This window comes from Boleophthalmus pectinirostris, unplaced genomic scaffold (assembly GCF_026225935.1).
Source record: "Boleophthalmus pectinirostris isolate CB_2022bp ecotype Guang Dong unplaced genomic scaffold, ASM2622593v1 HiC_scaffold_6, whole genome shotgun sequence".
NCBI classification, from domain to species: Eukaryota; Metazoa; Chordata; class Actinopteri; order Gobiiformes; family Gobiidae; genus Boleophthalmus; species Boleophthalmus pectinirostris.
Window position 1 is genome coordinate 22224634 of NW_026571447.1, and position 23999 is coordinate 22248632.

At 38.4% G+C, this 23999-nt stretch overlaps 1 protein-coding gene across 2 annotated transcripts in view; it reads left to right on the top strand.

Moving 5' to 3' along the window:
• Positions 1-23999, top strand: part of LOC110171576 (RNA-binding motif, single-stranded-interacting protein 3) — a 113659-nt gene that overhangs the window by 14234 nt on the left and 75426 nt on the right. The window contains exon 2 of one of the 2 annotated variants that reach the window (XM_055164154.1): positions 19675-19847. In XM_055164154.1, coding sequence (XP_055020129.1) covers positions 19675-19847 — 173 coding nt within the window. Of the gene's footprint in view, positions 1-19671; positions 19848-23999 lie in introns of both variants that reach the window. The other variant, XM_055164153.1, reaches the window with a different exon arrangement.

Sequence of the window (23999 nt, forward strand, 5' to 3'; positions counted from 1 at the left end):
TTTTTGAAGGCAAAGTCGACAGATGACAGGAAAAAGGAATACAAGGAATGCACTAAAGGTCGCTATTCCGGATGTTCCTTTGGCACCAGTAACCACAGTGTTAAGCAACGGAGCTGCTGGAATGTCAAAATTTAAACGTGTGCATCCACTCATAAAAGGGTAAACAGCAAGTAATCTCGACAGAGTACCTTATGGAGATTCACAAGGAATATTTGTGCTAGTCCCAAGCATAACTAAAGCATAATTGTGCAATAAATAAACATGTAACTGCTTGATATGAGTCACAGAGGTGGGAGATATAATCTAATAATCTGTTGATGAATTAAAAATTTTTGTATATTGTCTATATTAAAAAGCAGTAAAAATACTGAAAAATGCAGAACAATTTCTGCATATTTTTGTGATTAATTTTAGTCTGTTCACTGTTTGAGAGAGAAGACATTTAGATTTATGGTAAGAATATTTTGGACGGATTACTAAAATATAATGTGTGATAATCCTGCCAAAAAATATGTGAATATTATTTTTATTGCCCACCACTAAGTTACAATGATGCAGACAACAAGCCCAGGAGAGAAAAGTTGAATGGAGACTAAAATTATACAGGGAACAAGAGGAAGTCCTGTTTGCCAGTAGTGAAATGGTAGTTCTCATAGTAGAAATATGGGCCTAGAGTGACTCAGAGTAGTTGTGGTAGTTGTTGTAGTTGTAGCAGGGCTGGTTGCAGTATAAAACTCTAATGTAGTAGTTATAGACAGGGCATAAGAAACTGTAGTAGAAGTGTGCATAGAGGTTGGTGTGGGAGTGTTGAGGTTATTACAGTTGTAGTTAACAGTACACGATGTCGTGAAGTACAAGATGTCGATGTAATAGACTAGTGTTAGTAGAGTAGTCTTAAACCACTGCTTGGTAGAGTTACTTTTATAGGAGAGAAGCCAAAAGGAAAAGCAAAGTTGTGAATATGATATGTTTGATTTTACGCCCTGACAACAAACTGAACATGGGTCAACTGGTGTGGCTAAAATGCAGAGGACAGGGGGAGTAGAGCAGGTGGAGCTGGGTCAACAGTCTGTAGCACTCTCACCAATACCAAGCCTGGAATTATACTCTCAGCAGCGGCCCGCCTCAGTCCTCACCATCTCTCACCACCAGAAATCAATGGCTGGAGGGACTTTCATTGAGTGCAGCGCGAGGGACCCACCTGCATACGCCGCGCACAATGACCGTGGATAATTTATTCCACTGAGAAGACAGTTTTGTGAGCTGTATGCTAAAATGATCACACTGATGACTGAATTTTATGCCTCTGTTTTGCATTACCTCGCTAGCTCTATATTAGATTAAATAGCAGGGAGACAGAGGTGAAACACGTCCAATCTTCTTATTGCGCCGTGGTAAGTTGATCCAAGGGATTATTTTCCTAAAAACTCAATGTATTTTGTAATAGATATCTTCTACTGCAGGGGCTACTGTGTTCAGGGCATGGCCATAAATATACAGTACATTCATTTCCATTGACAGGACATAGAAAGGACAAAGGACAACAAGTTCTAGGCAAACACAGCTATTTTTTTGGTGGGATCTTCTCGTATTTCATAAGTGCTATTGCAAAAAACACCATTAAAGTCAGTCAGAGGACAAACAGTTAAAAAGATGACAAATGTAGCCACAGTATTAGATAGTAATTTAAGCTTAAAGATGCACATTATGTTAGAGAAAGGTCTCTATCCCAGGAGCCTAGAGTTTCAGTCATGTTTGAACATCGCTAGCAAAAGAGGAGTTGAAGAGAATACACAATGAGCTTGGACAAAGACAAAGAGAAGAAAGAAGGGGGGGTAAAGTAGCTTTGTAGTTGAATTGTTTGGATCAAAGGTTCTACCACCAGGAATGGCCTCCTTATCTGAGTGATGTTGCTGAATGTGATGTGGAAGACAATACCTTTCTGAACACCATTGATTCTGTGCTTTGGATCATTCTAGCACCTGGGGAATTGGAAATACCTTTTTTACTTTGACATTTTAAGTTACACTTCTTTTTGTTTCTTTGAACCTGATTGTTGGTAATAGCTAGACTTTTTGTCAGTAATATGCAGTGGCAGTAATTGCATTTTGTCTTTGTTTCTGTGCCTCAATAGATAAAGAATTGAAGCTCAAACTCGAACTTGCCAGTTTGAGACTTGGATATGATATATTTTCTATTGCAACTTTGCCAATAATTGTCCCTCCTGTTTTATACTTTGAAGTTTAAATCAAATGGCATATTCAGACAGTTACTACTGAAGTGGAGGCTTACAATTTAAATTACTATATATGCTATAGTTTCATTTTTAATTATTAAAACAGCCACTGGCCTTAGCTAATTCACTCAATCAAAACTCCCATTTCTCCACTTCATATTATCAGATAATCGGTAGCCGGACCAGACGTTGTTACAGATGGAGCTGCTTAAACACAGCGCGCCTCACTTCCAGACACACAATCTGGATTCTCCCACAGTCATCGAGAGTCAAGAAGTCCAGAGGAACCGCGCGGAGACTGACGAGCCCAGACAGAAGGGAGTAGTGGAGGAATCAGACACACTCGCGCCTCCCTCCAAAGCACCACCACAAGCTGTCCATTTGAGTGTGCCAGCCCCGCTCCACTGCCCAGCCTTAGATAAGCGTGAGTCTGGCTCTGTGTGTGAGATGTCTTCGATTTGTTAAGTTATATGGATCTACCAACTTGGAGCCAACACTCCACACTCATTATTTTTCCAATGTTTCTATACCATTGTGATATATTAATTCTAGGCACAGCGAGTTACAGATAAAACTTTCTAGTAGTCTTCCAATTTTTTTTTCATAATTACAACTAATCAGTTATTTAAATAGGCAAATAATGGTTATCTGTAGTATATCCACTCTCTAAAATACATGCAATGTGCTGAGAGATAACTTAAATAGAGAGGATCTTACATCGACCTCACATAAGAAATGGCTAAATATGGTGTTTCTGATAAATGATGTATTTTTGTTGGTAGTTGTACTTTTGTGATGTCATAGCCAGAATTATTTGACTAGACTTGTTGTTATATGATTACCATTACTGAGATAAGCTTTAGATCTGCACTCCCCAACCTTTTTTCTTGGATCAGTACTAAACATAGGGTTTCTTTCAAGGACCTGGACTTGTATGAACTCCCAGCCTATGGTCTTAATTCTCATGTTTTCTGTTTTGTAGGTTTACATTATATTTTAAAATTACAGTTAAAACACAGATAGTATTTTCATCTGGGACCTGGTACCAAACTAGACCTGTGGTCTAGTTTTGGGGGTCTTATTGGGGACCCTTTCTTTAGCCTGTCCTGTAATGTTTTTAATGTTTCTGTAAACGTGAGAAATTGGCTTCATAAATACTAATTCATAATTTATTTATATTTGCAAGATAGGGTCTCTAGTTATGCCTGGCAGTCTTTCCTCACTTTCCACTGTAGAATATTTTGAAATCTCTATCCAACTGTGCCACTTCTTATATATATTTATTAAGTCATATGGATCTAAATCTGTTTACACACTTGTCACTTGGCGCCCGTATGGGGACAAAATGCAGATCTTTCAAAATGCTAATTTCAAGGTCTCTGAAATGCTCTGACAGTATAATAGACGGTTGTTGAAGTTGGTGTCTTATAGGCAGTTTAAAGTTCTTCTTATCCTCACGTTTTAATGAGGTGTCTACGAGGGAAATAATTTATGGTCCATAGGCGTAATGGCAGAACTGAAGCCACAGGATAATGTTTCTCACGCATATTTTATGTCTACATTAAATGAAAGTTTTTAGCCAAGTATTAGTAAGTTTAAGTCAAATTCTTTTTATTGCTTTTGATGATATTGCAGTGAGTATCTCATTCTTGACTGAGCAATTAGTAGCAGGAATAGTAATAACAGTAATAACAGTAACATATCATACAATTTTGTTTAATATAAAAAAAATAGATATCTGCTCTACTCTAGTAATGACTGATGTCTGGTTACAGGCTGTTTGAAGCCAAAATATTGCAACAGGACTGAAAAACTTGGATTACTTTAAGTAATTAGAAATTGCGTTTGGCTTAAAACCCTTATGTGCTGGTTAAAAAGCAAAACAAAACTGTGTACTAAACTATTGTATGTTTTAAAATATGTGATGTATATCTTTGGTATGCAACTGTAAGATTAATCATAGACCTCTATACGAGCTGTACACACAACAGTATAACTTATAAGTATTTGACAGCATGTGCCTGGATATATATGCCAGCACACAAGTTACTTGATATTCCTCACACTTACCTGTAAGCTGCGGTATGTTCACATACATATTCCCAAAGGCTTCCTAAGTAAAAACACTTGAATGCCCCCCCCCTTTACTTTCAAGGAAGGGTAATCCCTCTTGTAGCTAATGTGCTGTGACATTTCATGCTACAATAGGATTTGGGAGACACTGTATTCTCATGGTGCCAGGTCTGCCTGATAACCTGCGTCTGTCGGGGTAACTGTGGACTGCGGCAACTCTACGACTTTTAGTTTTATTTCACTTGGGAAATTCTCAAGGTGATGTTTCAATTCACTGTTTGTGGCACAATGTCAATACACCGCAATGACCTTATTTTGTCCTCTGGTTGTTGTCCATAGCTAATAAGAAATCATAATTTTGCATGGATCGATTTAATGGATTTAGCATCACTGGTTGTGACAGAACAGAGGATTGGGTCATCTCTATGCTAACTGTGCTGTGCAAGTTTGACACATGCAATACCATAATGTGACATTTGGATCGCGTCGCCTCTGTTGGAGCATTTGTCAAGCATCCCATATTGACAGACAGTTGAAAAGAGCTTATCCTATGTGATTAAAATAAAGATTTTTGTGCTTTCGTTTCTAGCAAGCAGCTCGCCAAAGGAGAAGTAAATTTGTATTATAGATCTGATGAGCCACTACAGTGTAAATGCATGTAACTGTGCAAGCATACACCAATGGATTAAAGTATCATGGGAAATTTAAATATTTCAATAAGAGAAGCAGATATACACAAAGTGGGCAACAATATTGTGCAGCTGGCCATGTTTTAGATAGTGGATATATATAGGATGCAATATATGTTATTCACAAGTAAATGTTTAGAATGGCAATTACTGTAAAATATTAAACTTTGCTTAAATATTGCCTTCTGTTTACTGAATCTAGATATGTGTACTTGAAATAAACCACTAATTAAATGGACCATTCAACATCGTACTAATTAGTTTTTCATTTAACTCAAAATACTTAATATCTTCAACAGAATGCATATTAGTGTAAAGTTTCCCTTCCCAATTATACGTGTGAATCTTTTCTCAGGTAGAGGTGTAATGATGACAGAGAGCTATGTTGCCTGGTTGGTTGGTGTGAAGGCCGAAGTGTTTATCTCACAAACAGAGCTGATGTGAGAGGAGCGCGTGGGGGTGGATCGTGCTCAGAACCTTCAGGCTCATATACGCTGTATACTGCTGCCAGATGCCGTCAGCTGGACAAAGCCCTAAGCAGGAAATGTAGAAGAAGATAACAGCTTAATAACACGCATGAGATTATATAGCTGATTTTCTTTATCAGTTTCAAAGGACAGTTACAATATAAGGCTGATTAGCTGTAAACATTTTGCTATTGTAAATTGCAACAAAATTCAAGTGCTCTGTGAGTAGAAGTAGTCTTTTCTCTTATGGTCCAGCCCCTACTATTATATTCATGGGTGTCACATTTGAGTTATAGGCAACATTTTGAGGACTTTTCACCATTCTAAAGTTTTGTGAATAGCATCTGGGCCTTAATTGGTGTTCAGTACTACATTACACTAACACTACATGAAACATTTGACTTAATATTGACACAGTACTTTTAGTTAAACTTTTAGTGTTACTTTAATCTTCAGTGTGTCTGAACAGGTGGAGACTAAGATGCAGAAGCGCTAACCACTCTGCCACTGTAAACCGTGCTTAGAATTCATTATTCTTCAATGATCGTGACTAGACATAACAATAGATGTTTGTGTGAGGGGATTGGCCGCAGATAGGGTTGCGACAGTTTGCGTCACACACGAGGTGTGGTTGGATTCAGAATGTTACACCATCCATCATATCTCCGTGTCGGCAGGGAGGTAAGTCTGTCTGTCTGTCTTTGGTCATTGTGAACATGGGAGTTCTCAGTGTGGTTTACTGCCCCGGGGTTATAGTAGAAGGGCACGGATGATTGTGGCATAACCAAGTGCAAAAAAGTTGTTATCAAGTTGAGTAGCACTAGAATTTGTTTGCTACATTTTCAAAGCTTATGTTATCCACTACTGTACAGCACAGTGGGCCTCTACTTTTGTCAGGTTAAGGTTATAATGCAGGACAAACAAAAAAATCCTCTGCTTTGACTCTTTTCCTGCATTACTTATCCAGCAATACATACATTAGTCTTTACATGCAGTATCAGTCAAAAGTTTGGACCCTGTTCAATGTTTACTATTTTCTCCATTTGATATACATTCAGAAGACATCAAATATATGAAGTGAGATATATGAAATTATATAGTAAAGAAAAAAAGGTAAATAACTAAATATTTTTCGACAAAGCAAAGTGCAGCTACTTTGAGGATTTGAATGCATTAAAAATAAAAAGTAGCGTTATTTAACCTGTTTTTCCTTTTGCGTCGTAATTCCATATATCTTACATCATGTCTTCTATATGTTTATCAAATCTAAAAAGTAGTAAACATATAGAACAAAAACACTGAATGAGATGGCATGTCCAAACTTTTGACTGGTACTGTATATTATCTTCTTGTACTTTTTACTGATGGCAAGGACATCCTACAGTTGGTTGCGTGATGACAGGCAATTAGTTGGTGACATATTGCAGAGAGGACATCAGTGTTAAAAGTTCACATTCCCATAATCATTTGGAAAGACATTTTTAAGCTATACTTGCTACAGTACTGTTGCTTATTGCTTATAATCCACATCATTTTCCTATTCCATTTACAAGTCTAGACTTAGAACCAAAGAAGCTCCTACTATATATAACTGTCCCTTCCTTTGCTAACTGCTGATTAGTAAATGTCCCGTGAGTTTTGGTTGAGGTCACCTGTCATCTCGCCTGTCTGCCTGTCGTCTCGATCCTTGTGGAGAGTGTGAGTGGAGCCTGAGACAGAGGAGTGTCACAGCCCGATCGGAGAAGACAGCGTTGGCATGTGCATGTGCAAGTCCCCCTTTCACCTGGAGGGGCTGCCCATGATACACTGTCGCCAATTTAGCTTGAGCTCAGCTGCTAAGAGGCTCCCCGAGGTACCTCCGTGTGTGTGTGTCTTTGAATTAAGCCACTGTGCCAATTAAAGCATTGGACCTGGTTTTCGAAGGGATGAATTATTAACAGCAGAAGTGACCTCTAGTGGTCTTTTGTCTCTCAATACATTCTCTGTTTCATCTTTCAAAATGCTGCTATTGTCCTAGTGTGACCTGAAGTTGAATGTTTTTTGGATCTAAATGGAAGTTCTTTTGGAGTTGTTTGATGTTTGAAAAGTTGAAGATTTATTCCTTTACTCGATTTTCACCTTAGATTGAAAAAAGCTCCAAAGTCCAAGTTTATGATTTAGCAGCAAAGCATATTGGGCCATTTCTTTTCATTCTGTTTACTCCGCTGCCTCTCTCCACTTGGAGCGCAGTCTTATATTTCTCTTTCAAGATGTGTTTTCCCTGACTGTATAGTTTGGTATATTTATGCCTGAGGATACAGCTTGATTGTTGCTCTATGCAGCTGCCTTCCCCTTTTCCCTATAGTGTTCAATAGCAAAAGCATGTTAGCCGGTAATGGATACTTTTAACCTTTTCCAGGTAATTTGATAAGGGCTTTAAATCAATCGAGGCTCACACACAGAGTCTGGGTTATGATCGGTGAATACATCACTGTTAAGCTATTGTTTTTCAAACGACTGGAGCATGTCTCCCTCTGATTGGATGAATGGTTCAATACTGGATTGTGAATTATAAATGTGCACTGCCATGTGTCATCTCTCAGAGGCGCAAAGGAGACGAGAGGCTTCAAACGGTCCAAGGCCCTAGCTGTATTTAACACTGGGGTTATTTCTGTCTTTTAACAATTCGACAAAAGGGATTTCCTGGACAAAATGGTGAAAAACCTATTCAGCTTGTACAACTACTAGGTGATGTATTCATTGCTGCCTAAACTAGATTAAACTCTTTGTTGTTTAACACATTTTATTCAATTGAAAAAGCCGCAGAGGGCCAATAGAAGAATCATCATTCTTCACAACCAAACTAAAACATGTCCACTTAATTTCTAGGCCCAAGACAATATTGAATATTGCAAGGACTAGTTGAAAAGGTCTGCTATTTTATACAATATAAGTAGTTAGTATATTATATGACCCCATTGTCCAATATAAAAAGCTAAAGCATCGAATAGCCTGCCTTTCTCTTTTGTGTATCATGTTCGTGGATTGTGTAGTTCTAAGAAACACTTTCTATCTAAGCAGGTACAGAAGAATGCTTTTTGTGACTCTGTGCTAAAATGCCTGACAGTGTAACAAAATAATTTCACCCAGTTTGTCACAGCACATCTATTTCCTACTCCACTGTATCGTTTCCATTTTGATGTCTGATAGCCCACCTCACAGATATCAAAATATAACAACTTCACTTCATCTTGCCTTTGTTCCGTGGCCTATTATGGATTTTCCCTGCAGATATCCTGAGGTCATCTTTTGATTTCAGTCAAAGGCCTTGGATCCCACTCGCTGCGTTCTTCCGCTCTGATCTCTCTGGCCCGCCCTCACCTTCGCCGTCTCCTCATATGCCTCCTACTTTCTTCTCTCCTCTCCTCTGAATATTTGCTCAGTTCTCAGATTTGATGAAATAATTTGATTAGTGCAGGGAGAGAGAAGAAGCAGGAGGTAGCTGCGAGGGGGCGAGTGAGGGATCGAAACACAGTTGTAATGAATGGTCAGTGACCCGAAGAGGAGACAAGGTAGAGATAAGAGTAGTTAAATTGGACGTGGTCGATGTGAAGGAGGGAGACATATTGAACTATGTCACTACGTTACACTAGGCTTTAAATAGCAGCTTTGTTACTCAACTTACATTAACAGACTATACAATATTTAGCAGAACTATGTCCACATATGGGGCATGATCAGTTCAGATGCACCCTTGTATAATGACTATTTCACACAGTTGAGAGCGCCAGAGCATAATGGTCTCTGGTCTGTTTACAAGAGTTTACATAATTTGTAGTAATATAGTTGACATCTGTTGCTATAATATACAACAATACACATTCAGAGCTTCAGGTTCTTAGTTTTACGCCGCATAGCAACAGTTTTGCATTTAGCACTTTGAATGCTGTTTTCAAATGAGCAGCAGTTTCAACAAGAAAAGTGAGTAAAAAACACAAATAACAGATTAACACATTTTACGTCTAGGAAATAATTTTGTTTTGTGTACACAATTTCACATTTTTATCATTTTGCTAAAGAGCCTATGTGTTTTTCATTGGTTCAGAATTGCTATTTGCAGATCTCCATCAGGCAGTGTCTGCATAATTGTGTTCAAAATTGTTCTGTCTCTTAGTTTAGTTTAAATTACATGCGCACATAGAAGCATAAATAGCTCAAAAGGAGTATCCTGAAGCAACTGTTTATTAGCACCTACTCCCATACAATCTAAAGCACTGTGCAACTTTTCTGGTGGAGAGTCTGTCACCTGCTTGTCTCCATGGAGATGTTTTTGTTTTTGCCTGGAATGTTTCACAGTATGACTTTTCCATCTAGGCTTTATGCTTTACGGGTGTTTCTATCGGTCAAAAATACAATAATTCTGTGAATACCGGTGACTCTCCACAGATCTGAATTGTAATGTAGCGTAGTGCTTTAATCTGCTTGTCTCCCTTGAGATAGAATTAGGTTTAATCTATTCTGTGGAACATTGTGGACAGCAGAGTATCTTTATGTAACAAATTTACAACAAAGACAAAATTTTCTTCTTTCCTGATCCCTTGTTAAATGACATGAATAGTTCCTATCCTGACAAATAGCAAATACGCAAATGTGAAAACGAATGTGGGCGAAAACATAGTCTCTTAAAATAGCCATGATCAATGCCTCACAACATGCCATATGCACATTTTATTTTCTCAGCTAAATTGTTTTTCTCTACATAATGCAGTTCACCCTTTTTTCTTACACTCCTTACTACAAGTAGGAATAAACAGGCTGCTCCTAGCATCCATCTCCACTAAATCCATTTATGCGACTGCCATATTGCCGTAATATACCACTGTTGTTCCATATCTACACAAATAATCTACAGTGCTCCGGTACTGCCTCGTCTATAGACACATTTTAATTGATTCTCTAATGAGAGTAGACAATACATGCACATAACAATTCCTTTCCTTTTAGCTGCTCATTGTTGCCGTCAGGAGATACCCACCCACACACAAGCGCACGCCAAATCCTATCTTTTTACTTCCTCATTGTTGCCGTGGAGAAACATTATTCCGTCTGCACACTTATTTCTATAGTGTCCATTCTTTGACCTAGCGCTATATAAGCATTTTCTGTCTCGCCTCTTATTCTGATGGTAATTTGGATGTCTGAAAAGAACTGGTGCTGGATTGTTCCGTCTCATTCAACAAAATACGCTAAAAAGTCATTCCTGGGATTAAAAAAACGGTGGATTTCCAGGGCTCTGTTGTCATTTGTGCACTTGCCTGTCGGCCCCTTCCGTTCATATGCAAATGAGGAAGTGCTTGATTGTTTCCTCATATTTTAATCTCCTGCTCGGTGCTGGAGCGAAGGAGGGCAGGAGAGAGAAGAGATGAGAGAGCGTGCTGCAATAGGAAAAGATGACAGGTCAGAGGAAACTGAGGAAAAGGGTGAGGCAGGAGGTAAGGAAGAGGTGGAGGAAAGCAAAATGTTTCACAAGAAGAGTGCGAAGGTGAGGGAGAGGCGGGACAAGCAAGGAGGATTAATACATACAGAGGATGGATAAGAGAAACAGGATAAAAAAGCTCATGATAAGCTTTCGTAGATTGTTCATTACAGTGTGGCTCAAAAGTTATAGTGAGATGTAAAAATTGCTTTCACAAATACTGAATATACTGACATGGATCCTGGCTTTAATGAAGGCTTTCTGAATTGTATTAATTCTCAATTATCACAAAAGATCAATGTTTTTATTATTATTATTATTATTATTTATTTATTTTATTATTATTATTTTTTACGATTTTCTCTTTGCTTTTGACTGATAGGGACAGAACCTTCACACACTAGATAGAAAAACAAATACCTAATTGTTTTCATTTATTATTTTAGTACATCGTTTTTTATATAATAGTTTTTTTTGTGCGTATTAAATGTTCTTTAACTGCACTTAAATGAAAGAAAGGAAGAAACAAAACAAAAACAAGGCATATCCATTGCAATAGTCTCCACTAAGCTAAATTCATCTAACTAGACAGCAAGGTGGAAGCAGTGACCGAGGGGCATCAAGTGGCGGGGCAAAATAGACTTTCTTGAATAAACTCACCGCATTTGCATAAATATACATAATAAAGGAGCTTTGCGCAAATCTCCTCTTCAATATGCATGTTTTTCCCTTCTTCTCGTAACTCACATGGAAGAGGTCATGCAATTAGGAAGGAAGAATGTAGCACATCGTTTTAGGAATTATTCAAATCATTGTGTGCCCTTAAGATATCATGTAGTGAAATGTTGGATGGATGATGTCACTCAGACCCAATAAAAATAATTTTCATTTAATTTTCTCATTTGTTAGTTTGTTAATGGTCCTATATTACATAAAATTGCCTTTTGTGAGCTTTAACCATGTTATTTTGTTACCTCAACATTGTTACCTCATCAAAAACATATCCGGATTTGTGTTTTCTTGCATTCACACATGTTTGAGTAAGGCTTTATTATTAGGATGTCTACATCTCCAAAGCTCAAAATGCCCTGGTCCACCTTGTGATGTCACGTAGTGGTAGATTTCAAATTAACATCTGTCTTTTACGTTTAGTTTAGCAGAGATTGGAAATTCCAGGGCTGAAATAATCCAGATAATTCAGGTGAAGGTGTATGAAGTTTAAAAACACAAAGGAGTACTTTCTCTATTACCACATGACATATGAAGGTGTTTTTCATCTGAGAGAAGAACTCAGGCTAAATATGCAGGATTTGTGTGTTAAATATTTGTGAATGAAACAATCCACAACTCCAGGTATGTTTCTGATAAGGAAAAAGCATTATAACAGAGATCAGAATAGTGTAATATGGCCACTTTAAGTCAGTGTATTTTTTATTTTTTTGCAAAGCCACAGGTTGAGCTCATCAGTAATCATATTATACCTAAAAGATATTTAGTACCTTTTGTAGCGGTGCATAAAATGATATATTAAGGTTAAAATACTTAATTGTCCGTGAAAGTACAATAGTTTTCTGCTTTTGTCACTCTGCTATTTGAGCCACGCTATCCTTCCCCAGATTTTGCACGAGGTTCAGTAGTACCTAGTTGAACAGCCTATTGCATTTTTCTCACGTACCTATGATTATCTTTTCATTATAGCTCCTTTTAGTAGATGGCACTCAACCCACAAAGGCTATTGTATTTACTGATGTGGTTGAAGTAGTACGTTAGAAGATAATGTTCATACAGTGGGTTAGGTTAGATCATCTTCAGAAACATTGCAATTGCGGGATGCTCTCACTCCCCAGTGGTCAGTATCAAAATGATCCAAAGAAAGAGTACAAATGAACACAGGTGACCAGATGAAGCACACTTGGGGATCAGAGGCTGTGCTGTGTCTCTTGTTGGTTCTGATAGAAAGTGTCAGAATACACTGTACCATTGTGTGCTGCATCTGGGGCTGCTAATTAGACAGGTGGTCATCGCAAAACATAGCAAACACCAACATTTGGCAGGATGTATAATGTTATGCTTAACTAGTGCATAATAATTACCTTAGAATTTTTATTTTGGTTAACTTAAGAGCTGCCTGCCTGATTGTACCACAGAGAAACATTACACGCTCCATTGCACAGTTTGTTGAAGTCCCATTACCTTGCGATTTGCCGCTAAACACTGTAAAAGTAAATGTACAATTTATTGCATCTAGCAACGTTGTGCTTTCTTTCTTTGAGAGGCTTGTATAATTCTTTTTTTTCCAGTTGAAATTATCTTGTTAAACGGGCGAAGTAATGCTGCCTTCTTGCTGCGTGCTAAGTGCTTTTCACTGTTCATGCTCTGGAGATGTAAATAGATGCAGATGTAGCAACAATAACACAGTATGCACATCACATCCAACCAAATTGTAACTGCGGTTGTTGCACTAGTTTGTATTGGCATTGTGTGCGTTTTCCCCCGCAGTGAGAGCCTTGACCTGAAGAATAATAGCAGTTCAGTCCCAAGTTAAAAAGTCATCTTGGAAACCGCACACAGCCTACGCCCCATTCTTCAAACTGGCTCCTAAATAGCCACAGGAATTCACCGAAAGTTCACGGCGGACCAACAGTTGTTCTCCATCATCTCCTTATCTCTCAGCAGGTCAGAGCGCTTTGAAGCCAAGTGGAAGTCCTCCTGGGAATGTTTGTGCGTCTTGTTTATGGCGGTCCGAGGGCTGTTGATGCTGCTGTCGTGGATGTTAACTGGAGGGGAGAGAGAGAGAGGCGGGCAAAAGGGGGGAGGGGGGCACTGGGTTCTGTGGCGACGCACCCAGGACAACCTGATCCAGAGGAGACGCTGACAAACAAGGGGAGGCGATGAGGGAGAAGGTCAAAGTGAGGGAGAGAATGAAATATGAGTAAACGGCTAGAACTGTAGTAGACTCATACAATTACAGTATAATTATTTATGTAATGTAGATGTATATGCCATTTGTCACAATATCTTTTCCACAGCACCTATCCACATAAAATGATCAACTTTTCCAAAACATATTAACATATTATTGTAGAAAAACTCCAACTAGTATTAAGATGTGATTTAATTGAAAGTAGAAGTGGGCAAAATGGAAAAAATAACCAGCTCACAATTTAGGTACACTTTATTTTTCTACTGCCTTTAAGTCATCTACGTCTACGGAAAGTTCACACTTCAGGGCGATGGGTTAAATCCAGCTGTTACTCACTCAGACCTCACAAACTCTAACCCACTGGAAATGTTAATAGGAAAAGTGCCTGTGTTCAACATTAAAATAAAGTTATATTATGAATCATAATATAATGGTATACATATTGTCATAGGGATAAGATCACGATTTGATTTTTATCACCATATTGCCCAGCCCTATTCGAGGCTATTCCCTGGGCATTATTATGTTCAAGGTCTTTGCAACTCATTGTAAAAAAGCATGCACTCCCGAACTAGAAGATTGATAGTTTCAGTCCGGGCTCAGATACTTTGGTGGTTTTCTGCCCTTCGTTTGCAGCTTTCATCATCCCTTCTACCTGCAGTTTTATTCTCAAAGTAAGCTCACAGGGGGCAAAACAAACTTGCAGACAAATTGCAAGCTACATCTTTATATCCTACTCATCTTTCAACTTGACATTTATGAGAAATCCTATACTGCATTGTACTTTGTATTTCATTAAATTCTTCTCTCAATAGTCTGAGCATTAACTGTTCTTGTCTCAACTTATTTTGCTATTACCTTGCAAAATTCAGCTCATGGAAATGTCTTCTCAGCGTAGCTATAGGTGACCTAAAGACAAAATATATATTGCCATATAATATGGCATTTCGGTTAAGCTATAACAAATTGTACTTTCAGTAATACACTATCCAAATGTATAATAAAAAAACATGAAATACTCTGTTTAATCATATTTTTTCTCACTTATTTTATACCACTTTTAGAGCTACTTCTGTAAATTCCTAGAAACATTTTTTCCAAGGTTACTGGCAAACACTCCGGTTTAATTTAGCCTGTGGTGTAATGTGCAAAGAGAGATGTTCTATTAAGAGCCTTGTTTCCAGTCTGATTTGTTCATAAGCTCTTCCTTCCGCTGTTGTAAGAGAGAATCTCACAGTCTGGTCAAAAATAGTCTGCATTCTTTCCTCTGCATTTCAGGAAAGGGCCACAACAACAACTCTTCCTCTATTGATTCATTTAGACCTCTTCCTATGTCCCACACTCTAGTATAGTATTGTTGAGTTTTTCTTGATGAATGTGGTTTGTCTTACATTTTTATAATTTTGTTTTTCATCTTTTGGCTTCTTTGTTTTTCATATTGTGGCTTTAACCCCACTCTTCCCCATTGTTGCTTTGTAGATCTTATGGTCCATCGCCATACTAAAACCACACTGAATTTATGCTGTTGACATTTTGTTTGTCTATCTGAACCTCAAACTTGTATTTATTTTTGCCTCATGGGAACACAGTGGTATGTTGTTGGGATCAATATACATCAACTGAATTTGAAGTTCTTGTTTTAGGTATAATGTCCCAGCCTTAAAGCTATTGTTTGTGAATTAGACAAGCCAGTTCGGAAAATCTAGCTAATATACCCTAGAGCTTAGTGGGTACAGATCACGCAAACATTTACAATAAAAGAACTACCCTGTTTCATCTTTTACATTGCTTAAGTTGTCTACCCTTTGCATGACTCCATGAGACACTGTACACATTGTATATCCTGTATCTATATGTAGAGTACCTATTCACTATGTGGCATACAACATTTCAGTAGGAAGCTTGTTGCTTTTCTCAGCTCTACGAGATCTCCCAAAATCATTCTGCTCTGTGTTTGCCTTGTGTGACAGTTTGTGTGTCTGCCTCCGAGCCTTTTCCCTCTACATGAGCCGCTCCACTGTACTCACTGTGTCAACAATACCAGCTGAGAGGCAACCTTCAGTCCACACACTGCTGCACGGTAATCCTTAAGAGAAAGCACAGGGAACACGGAGAGGAGACAAGGAGGCAGGCAGGAAGGAGAGGGGAGGAAAGGGAGTGAGTGGATGAGCGATGTAAAAGGATATAAGGGTGAACAGAGCAGCAGATTGGACAATGGCGGAGTCCAACCTGACGATAAGCAGAAACAAGAGAGATATCTGTGGTTCAAAAATGTTACTATCTTTGATACAGTCCATAGCCCACAGCCTTAATGGTCTTTAAGCAGCATCATTTGACTGCACTAGGAAGAATCAGTCACAAGCATGGCTTTAAGTGGAGGCAAAAAGAAGAACATTGTTTCCTTTTGCTTTATTTATGAATTAGTCTTGCATTGATGATTGAATTGTAACTAGGGACACTTAAAAACACTTAAAAATAATAAACCACAAATATAAACTTTTGCGCCTCAGTTACTAGGACTAAGTGTTATGACAAAGACTTTTTTTAAAATCTCATATGCCCTGATTTTATTTTCCAATTTGATTTCCATTTTATTTGTTTTAGTAAACATAAATAATACCTACTTTTATCCATTGCTGTTTAGTACAAAAATAGTCAAGTTGTTTTTTCTAAAGTCTGAAATCTGCCCCCAAACTACATGTTTTCACTGATAGAGAATTGGCTGTAGCCCTGTCAATTAAAAAATACCTAATTTTCTCCTTGACTATTAGAAAAGAAGGAATCTTGATCCTCATTAAAATTGGATTGGTTGCACAGCCTTAGTTAGTATAATTATCTGTGCTGTTTCCCAGTTTGCACTTTGTCCTGTGTTGTTGTTCTGAGTAAACCTCAATGGGGGCTTGTGTAAGTCTGTGGTCTATGAATGACACTTCTCCACAGCACTGAATCCTGTTAGACTGTCCCTGTTCTGTGTGTTGTGTGTTTGTGTGTATTTGTGTGCAGGGGGAAGTACAGGTAATGGATTAATATCAGAGCTGGCCGCGGCTCTACACTGCAGTTCGCTGACAACCTGTCATTATCACAAACAGCTCTCACACTCCTCTCCCAGCCTGCACTCTGGTACACACATGTTCAGTTTCCATGCTTCTTGGGGACATTACATTGACTTACATTCATTTCCTGGAGACTGGTCTTAACCTTAAAAGGTGAACTATGTCACTTTTCTAGTGGGAAGTCTGTCTCTTGCTTTTCTCCATGAATATGCATGACTATGTTATTGTTTAGACTGGAATATTCCACAGAATGGCATTATGCATATGTGATTTGTTCAAAAATACCTTGAAAAATATCTATTGTTACTGTGAATGGGGACTCTCCTCTCCGCAGAACAGACCTGTAAATTGGCCTGGTGGTGCCACTTCTGTGTCTCCATGGAGATAGATAAATTGAATGAAGCCATAACATCTCCTTAGAGATAAAAAGCCACTGGACCTGCCATCAGAAAAGTTACATAGTGCACCTTTAACTGTAGTCACACTGCTTGGTTAACTTTAAACCGCTAAACTCTTTAAACTTTAAACCCACACTGTAGCCTACTTTAAACCATATATGAGCTTTAAATCATGTAGCTGATCTAATAATAAAGGATTTTCATAATAAGGATCTGAATTTTGTCCCACATAAACGAGGCAGGTCTCCATGAATTAAGTTTGTATATAGATTTGAATCCCCACAAAGTGGTAAATACCTGGGCACACACACATTCATGGATATCCACTGTTGGTGGCGGTTCTTCCTGCCGCCGCTGCACTTGTCTCCCTCCTCCTGGCGCTGTGTTTTTCCTGTCCGTGTCACTTGTCATTAGAGCATACACAGGAAGTGGCCTGTGATCTTCCCGAGCCGCAGCAGTTTACTTTAACTCACTGCATCTAGTTTACAAAATACGACAAGGCAGACAGCAGGCTATTTTAAGTCATTATTTTGGAAATGCAAGTCCATTTTTTCCCCACAATTGATTTATACCTATTTTATCAAGACAATGCTGTATCTTTTTTATTTACATAATATCAGTGCCTCTGTTTCTTATTTTGTGACCAAGATTCACAGACGGGCCCTCAGACTGTGTGAAGGAGTGGACTATGGGAGTGTGATGTCACCTACAGTGTTTGGCGCCGATCAAATGAAGCTAGCAGTTATAGGAGCGAATTTGGAACCAAGTTCCATATTACTAGGATCATGTAGAGTTAGTTAATACGAACATTTAAGACCGAAGTGACGAGACTCACAGCAGCAGAGAGGGGCAACAATTTTTCAGTGTAAAGTCAGCTGGACTTGGAGCCGGAAGCTTCCCATATATGTCATATACAGTTTATGGACAGGTCCAATTTAAAGAGTATAGACATGTACATGAGGGGCCAGTGTATGTATTAGTAGACAGGTGAAGACAAAGGCCAATAAAGGGAAATCAAGAGATGCAGCAACGCAACATCGTCTTTATATAGAACTTATTATATATAACTTATATGATATTTCAAGTACACAATCGAAGTATCCATTTACCTTAAAAATCCCTTTTAAACATAATTTACGGTTTACTGAATGCAGTGGACATCTTGGTTTCTTGCATTCTTTCTGTACTGCCAAATCCTTCCAACCAGAAACAGTAATTTAAACACTATTGAGTTGTGTAATTGAACAGAGAAGGAGGAGCGGAAGCATTTGCGTAAGTTAGAGGTGAGCAAGTCAAGTCAAAACCAATTAAATACTCTCAGCCTTATTAGCTATATACTTTCTTTAGTTCATTTTGACAAAAAAGAAGTAATTGTTAGAAATAATCCAGACTTAAATTATTAAAATACTTAATAATAATTTATTTTGCCATAATCAAGCAGCCCTACTACACAGTATACACCACTATCAGATGAGCTTTGTAAACTTAATGTTCTAAAAGTTTTTATTGAAGACTTTTATTGAAGATTTCCAAAATTGTCAATTGCTATGAGACAAATGTGAATGAATGAGTCTTTAATTTCATTGTCACTTCACTAAAAAGAGACATAAAGACAACTTAGCGTACAATAGAAATAATAACAGCCTTCTTTTATAAATATTGGTTTTAAAATGTGCGACACTAATTACACATATTCATGTGTTTCTTTTTAATTTGGAGATGAAACTTAATAGAAAAAGATGATTCAAAAACACTGCTCCAGAGGAACTGTGGAGGCAGATTAACTGGCACAGCTTTTGGTTATCCATGGAGCTCAGTGGGAAGTGAAAATAACATGATTTCAAGAGCCTCCATTTTGCTGATTGATTCCTGAGATAATAATTCTGCTTTTTGTGGTTTTGCACAATAGGTTTGATGCTCAAATTAGAAGACATTATGTGAGGTTTATATGGTACATATTTGTTTAACTAAGGAAATGCTTTTTTAATCTCTTGATTACACTTGACAACTGTGAAAATGAGAAAGAGTGGAGTGAAACATACACTTAATGCATTGTGCAAGCAGTTTTTATGGTGTATACATCGTTCCCTGTATCATTCATATCCACCTAACTTAACTGTAGATTTAGTTACGCCACTAACCAGGTTTGTGGGATGATTACAACTTCCTCAGTTGGCAGTGTAATTGGCCAGACAATTATAATGTCTTTTGCACTAAGGTATGACTGTTGTGAAAGAGGAGTAAATAATATAGTGTGTGAAAGCAACTGAAACATATTTTAGGAATTGTTATTTTTATGTGCAGCGTATGCCTCTAATGAAGTCACAGCAGCATCTATTTACAGAAGAATTACAACAATTCGCTCTTGTCTCCACAGCAGTCCTATGCTCCTCCCCCGCCGCCCATGGCTCCACCCAGCCCTGGTACCACAGGAGGAGGAGGTGGTGGAGGTCAAGGAGGAGGGCTAGTGGAGCAGCTTAGTAAGACTAACCTGTACATCAGAGGCCTCCCCCCGGGCACCACGGACCAAGACCTCATCAAACTGTGCCAGCCGTGAGTTCTCCATTCTATTGTATAGCACCACACCTCCCCCATTCTCTTAAACAGCCTTATTCAGTAGCCTGGGTTTATTTGTTGAGTTCTGTTCTGCTCGTGGTAATTAGTTTTGCATGAGTCCAACAACAGCTTCTAATGAGTATCAACAGTGAGCTCTTGACCTCTGCGTTCCTCCTCGGCACTTCCTCAGAGGAAAAACACCACCCAGCGGGGCCTATCCCATCCGCTCCCCTCTCTCTCTCTAGGACGGGGCTGTTTGAGAGGCTAGCAGCAGGTCACTCCGGCCCTTCTCTAATGAGTGTAATAGCAGCAGAATTAGGCATAATACAAGTGCTCCAGTAAAATAGGCACAAATAGGCACCATCCAACGGCTACTGGTAAATTACATCAGATAACTATTACTAACAAGAGCACATTATTCAAGTGAATTTAAAAAGTTGTTTTTGAATAAAATTCTCAATGTGAGAAGAGAAAGCGTTCCTCTTTCTATGAATAATAAATTGGCTAAATATTTTTTCACCCTAGCAGTAATTACAATACAAACTTCATTGGAGACTTTTATATTAGTATAATAATGGCAGCGCAAGTATTTTGAAATAACAGTAATGACACACATTAAGAAGTGATTTCACACCAGAAACAACTATGTTATTTGTTTATAAACTACTTTTATTTATTACAAACACTGTTAGTCGACCATCATTTTATGCAACACAAAAGAAGGATAAGTGAAAGATTCAGTTGTAGCTGTGTGACTGATTTTTGAAACAGGGAGAACTCTGAGCGCTCTGAAATTTACACTTGAGTTTGACACTTTGCTAAGTATCCTCAGTACATTTCATTCCCACTTGTACTTTGTGGACAAACACAGTCTGCACCAAATGTAATGTGAGCTATAAAGCAGCTTCTCCTCAGAGAGCCCGTATGCCTTCAGCTGCTGAGGCAAATTATTCAGTGTAATTGGAAAATGATGTATTGTGCTTAATATTCCTCAGCTAAAGCAGTTAAATTATCGAAGTGACATTTCCAATAGATTTAATTGATTTAAGGATGAAAAGAGAAAGCTGCTGATACACGCCGGTCCACTATGGCCTGGCCTTCTGTGCGTCAGCTGCAGTTTAAGCCCCTTGTATTTCAGATTTTGCCCTGGAGGTCTTCTGGAGGAACACGCTGAAAAATGGGGTCCAATAAAAGTTTCATTAGAGAGACCAACAGTGTGCCAAGTGCCAGTAACATTTGAGAAAGGTCAGTGGGAGAGGGCCTGTGTGGCACATGGGCAATGGCCTGGCATTGGGTTTACACAACTCAATCCAGGAGAAAAACGTGCATCGAATTTACATGCAATCTGCTATAGGCATAGAATGAATAAGTCATAAAGCAAATGACACAAACTTGCTTTGACATCATGTAAAAACAAAAGATAATAAAGTTCATCCTATAAAATGTATATTATGCAAGCCAACTGATAATTATGAAGCAATTTGTCATCACTTGAAAAAAATTCAAATCCAGGTGCACTCTATTTAGAATTATGGTTCAGATGAGACATAAGTCAAAATATTGTAGCACCATACCTGTAAATTTGCTGCATTAAATACAAAAAAATATTGACACAAGAAGCAGCCCTCATGTAGTCTTCTGTATTACTTGCTATTCAGTTCTCATGTTAATGCAGCATGAATGACAGCCATTTGTGAGTCCACAACACTATATGGCAAGCGCCCATGCAGAAGACACCCCAAAGAAAACATTATGTGATTTATAGCCCCATAGACACAGAGGCATTCAATCGGCTATTTCTTTGACTCATTCACTGCGCAGAGTTAGACAGGGTAACAGAAGGACAGTCCCACAGTGCTCACTCTCGCCCCTGTTGTTACTATTCTTTCTTTATTTCTTGCCAAATCGTCCCCTTTTTTCTGTTCTGTCTTGCCCGTACATCCTCCTTCTCTCTGCCCCCTCCCTGTCCCTGTCTCTGTGCCAGTTCTCCGAGTGTCAGTGAAAAGTGCTGTTGTCAGCTGACATTTCCAATCACTCCCTCGGTCGCCCCAACTATGGACACACTTTTAACGTCTGGGGACAGAGCGGAACGTGAGAGGAATTCAGAGAGCTCCACAAGGGCAATTTAGCGCCAGCTTTAGTCACACTTCCTCTCTTTCTCAGCAGTGGAAGTTACTAGTTACAAATCAACCAACTTAATATTTAGTGCAGAGACACTGGCTGACTTGCAGGGGTGTTTGCCTTACAGCAAGGAGGTCCCAGGTTTGATTCCCGAGCTGGGTGGGCCTTTCTGTGTTGAGTTTGCATGTTTTATGTGTGGGTGGGTACTCTGGTTTCTCCCGTCAATCCAAAACATGCTCATGCAAAATCTTTCAAATAGGAATCTGTGACAAAGCTTAATACAAGATGTGGAAATGGGTCCCGACGGCTCCTGACAGGTTTCCTATGCAGCATTGAAGTCAAATACCATACACTATTACATTACCTTAACCATTATTTATTTGTAATTTATTGTACATTTATTCATGATTTACAGGCATTGACTGAGTATAAGACAAGTGGCAGAGGCGTTCATGTTCTCTTTAGAAGATGAACATTGTTGAGATTGGGGTTGCCAAGTAGGAGGTTCATAGGTCAGTTCAGTTCACTGTTATTGTTATTGCTTATGCACACCATTTTTATGCATCCTGGATAAGCCCACAAAGTTGTCATAAGAATACTAGTGCGTTTTGAAAGACCAAATAAGTAATTTATGGATGTAGTAAAATAGGCTTACCTTGAGAACAAAGAAAAGGAAACATTTATATATGATCTGTAGTAGTTTTGCATTATATTTTTTACTTTATTTGACTATACTTACTTGAATATTTTAAACTTACACTTCTTGCATTTAAATATTAGAAAGCTGGCTTTTCATTCAGTTAATTATATTGTAGATTTCATTGGATTTAAACAGCAACAGCAATACTTTAACTTCAGTACAGACTTTTGAAAGTCTTTGTCTCGACAGTCTGTGATGTGATATTCACTTTTCCAACAAATCCAGATTGTATCTTAGCAGTTTTATGGGTGAAATTTGTGGGCAGGAATTAGTAACACTCCAAGGAGCCAATTTAAAATTGTTGGAAGAAATGGGTGTATCCTGCAGAATTATAGCTGAGGGTGCAGTGGAGTGCAAACATACACCCCATTTAGCCCCACATGAAAAATGGACTTTAGGCTTGTATTTGTTATGACATAAATCTCTGTGTCAAAAGTTCCCACAAATTTTTCCATAAACAGTATTAGTTTAGGCCGGAAAGTGACCAGCAGCTTTTATAATAACCTCCAGATGTTGCCTATAAAAATGTATAATTTTCTCTTTATTTTATAACATGTTAGTAGACTTAGTTTTGTTTTAGTGAGTTGCACAATTAACTATTTGCATACTACTGGAATGTCAGCCTATTCATCTTCTCAACTCACTGTTTATAGGTTATATTTGAGGACATTTGCTCATTCAAAGGATATAATACTTTATTTTGAATTGTCTATTGCTCTGGCATCATTGTTAGATTTTTATCACTCTGAAACCCATGTATTGCCTATTTTACATCAGCTGCCCTTTTGCAATTCTTTCTTTAGGATTGGGACTCATCCACAGAGTATGCTTTTGGCTGAATACTAGAGTAACTTATTATTTTACTCACATACTTAGGCCTATGTAGTACTTCTTCACCTCTGATAACTTCCCTAAAAAAAGAACCCAATTTTTTAGTCATACAGTAATTTACCCACTTAACCATTATACCAGATTGCCCCACAGCGACTTAGACTCCATGAAGAGCCCTTTTAGCTGATTCACAGAACATCGCCTTTTCATCAGAGAAATATCCCGACACTCCTTCATTTCTTTATGGCTCTTGAAGATGTTAAACTACATATGGGGAACGGATCCTGAGGCTTCTGAAGCTGCCTCTCTCTTCTCTGCTCGCTGTGTGCTGTCTGTTTGAGTGTAACTGGCAGCGAGGGGGAGAAATGAGGGAAATGTAGCAGACAAGACAGCTGTATCGGATCCCCAATTAGGAACATAGCGCACTGAGACAAACCTGCAACACGCACTCTGAAGCAAACTGTATAGGCACACACATAATGTTTCTTATATATTAG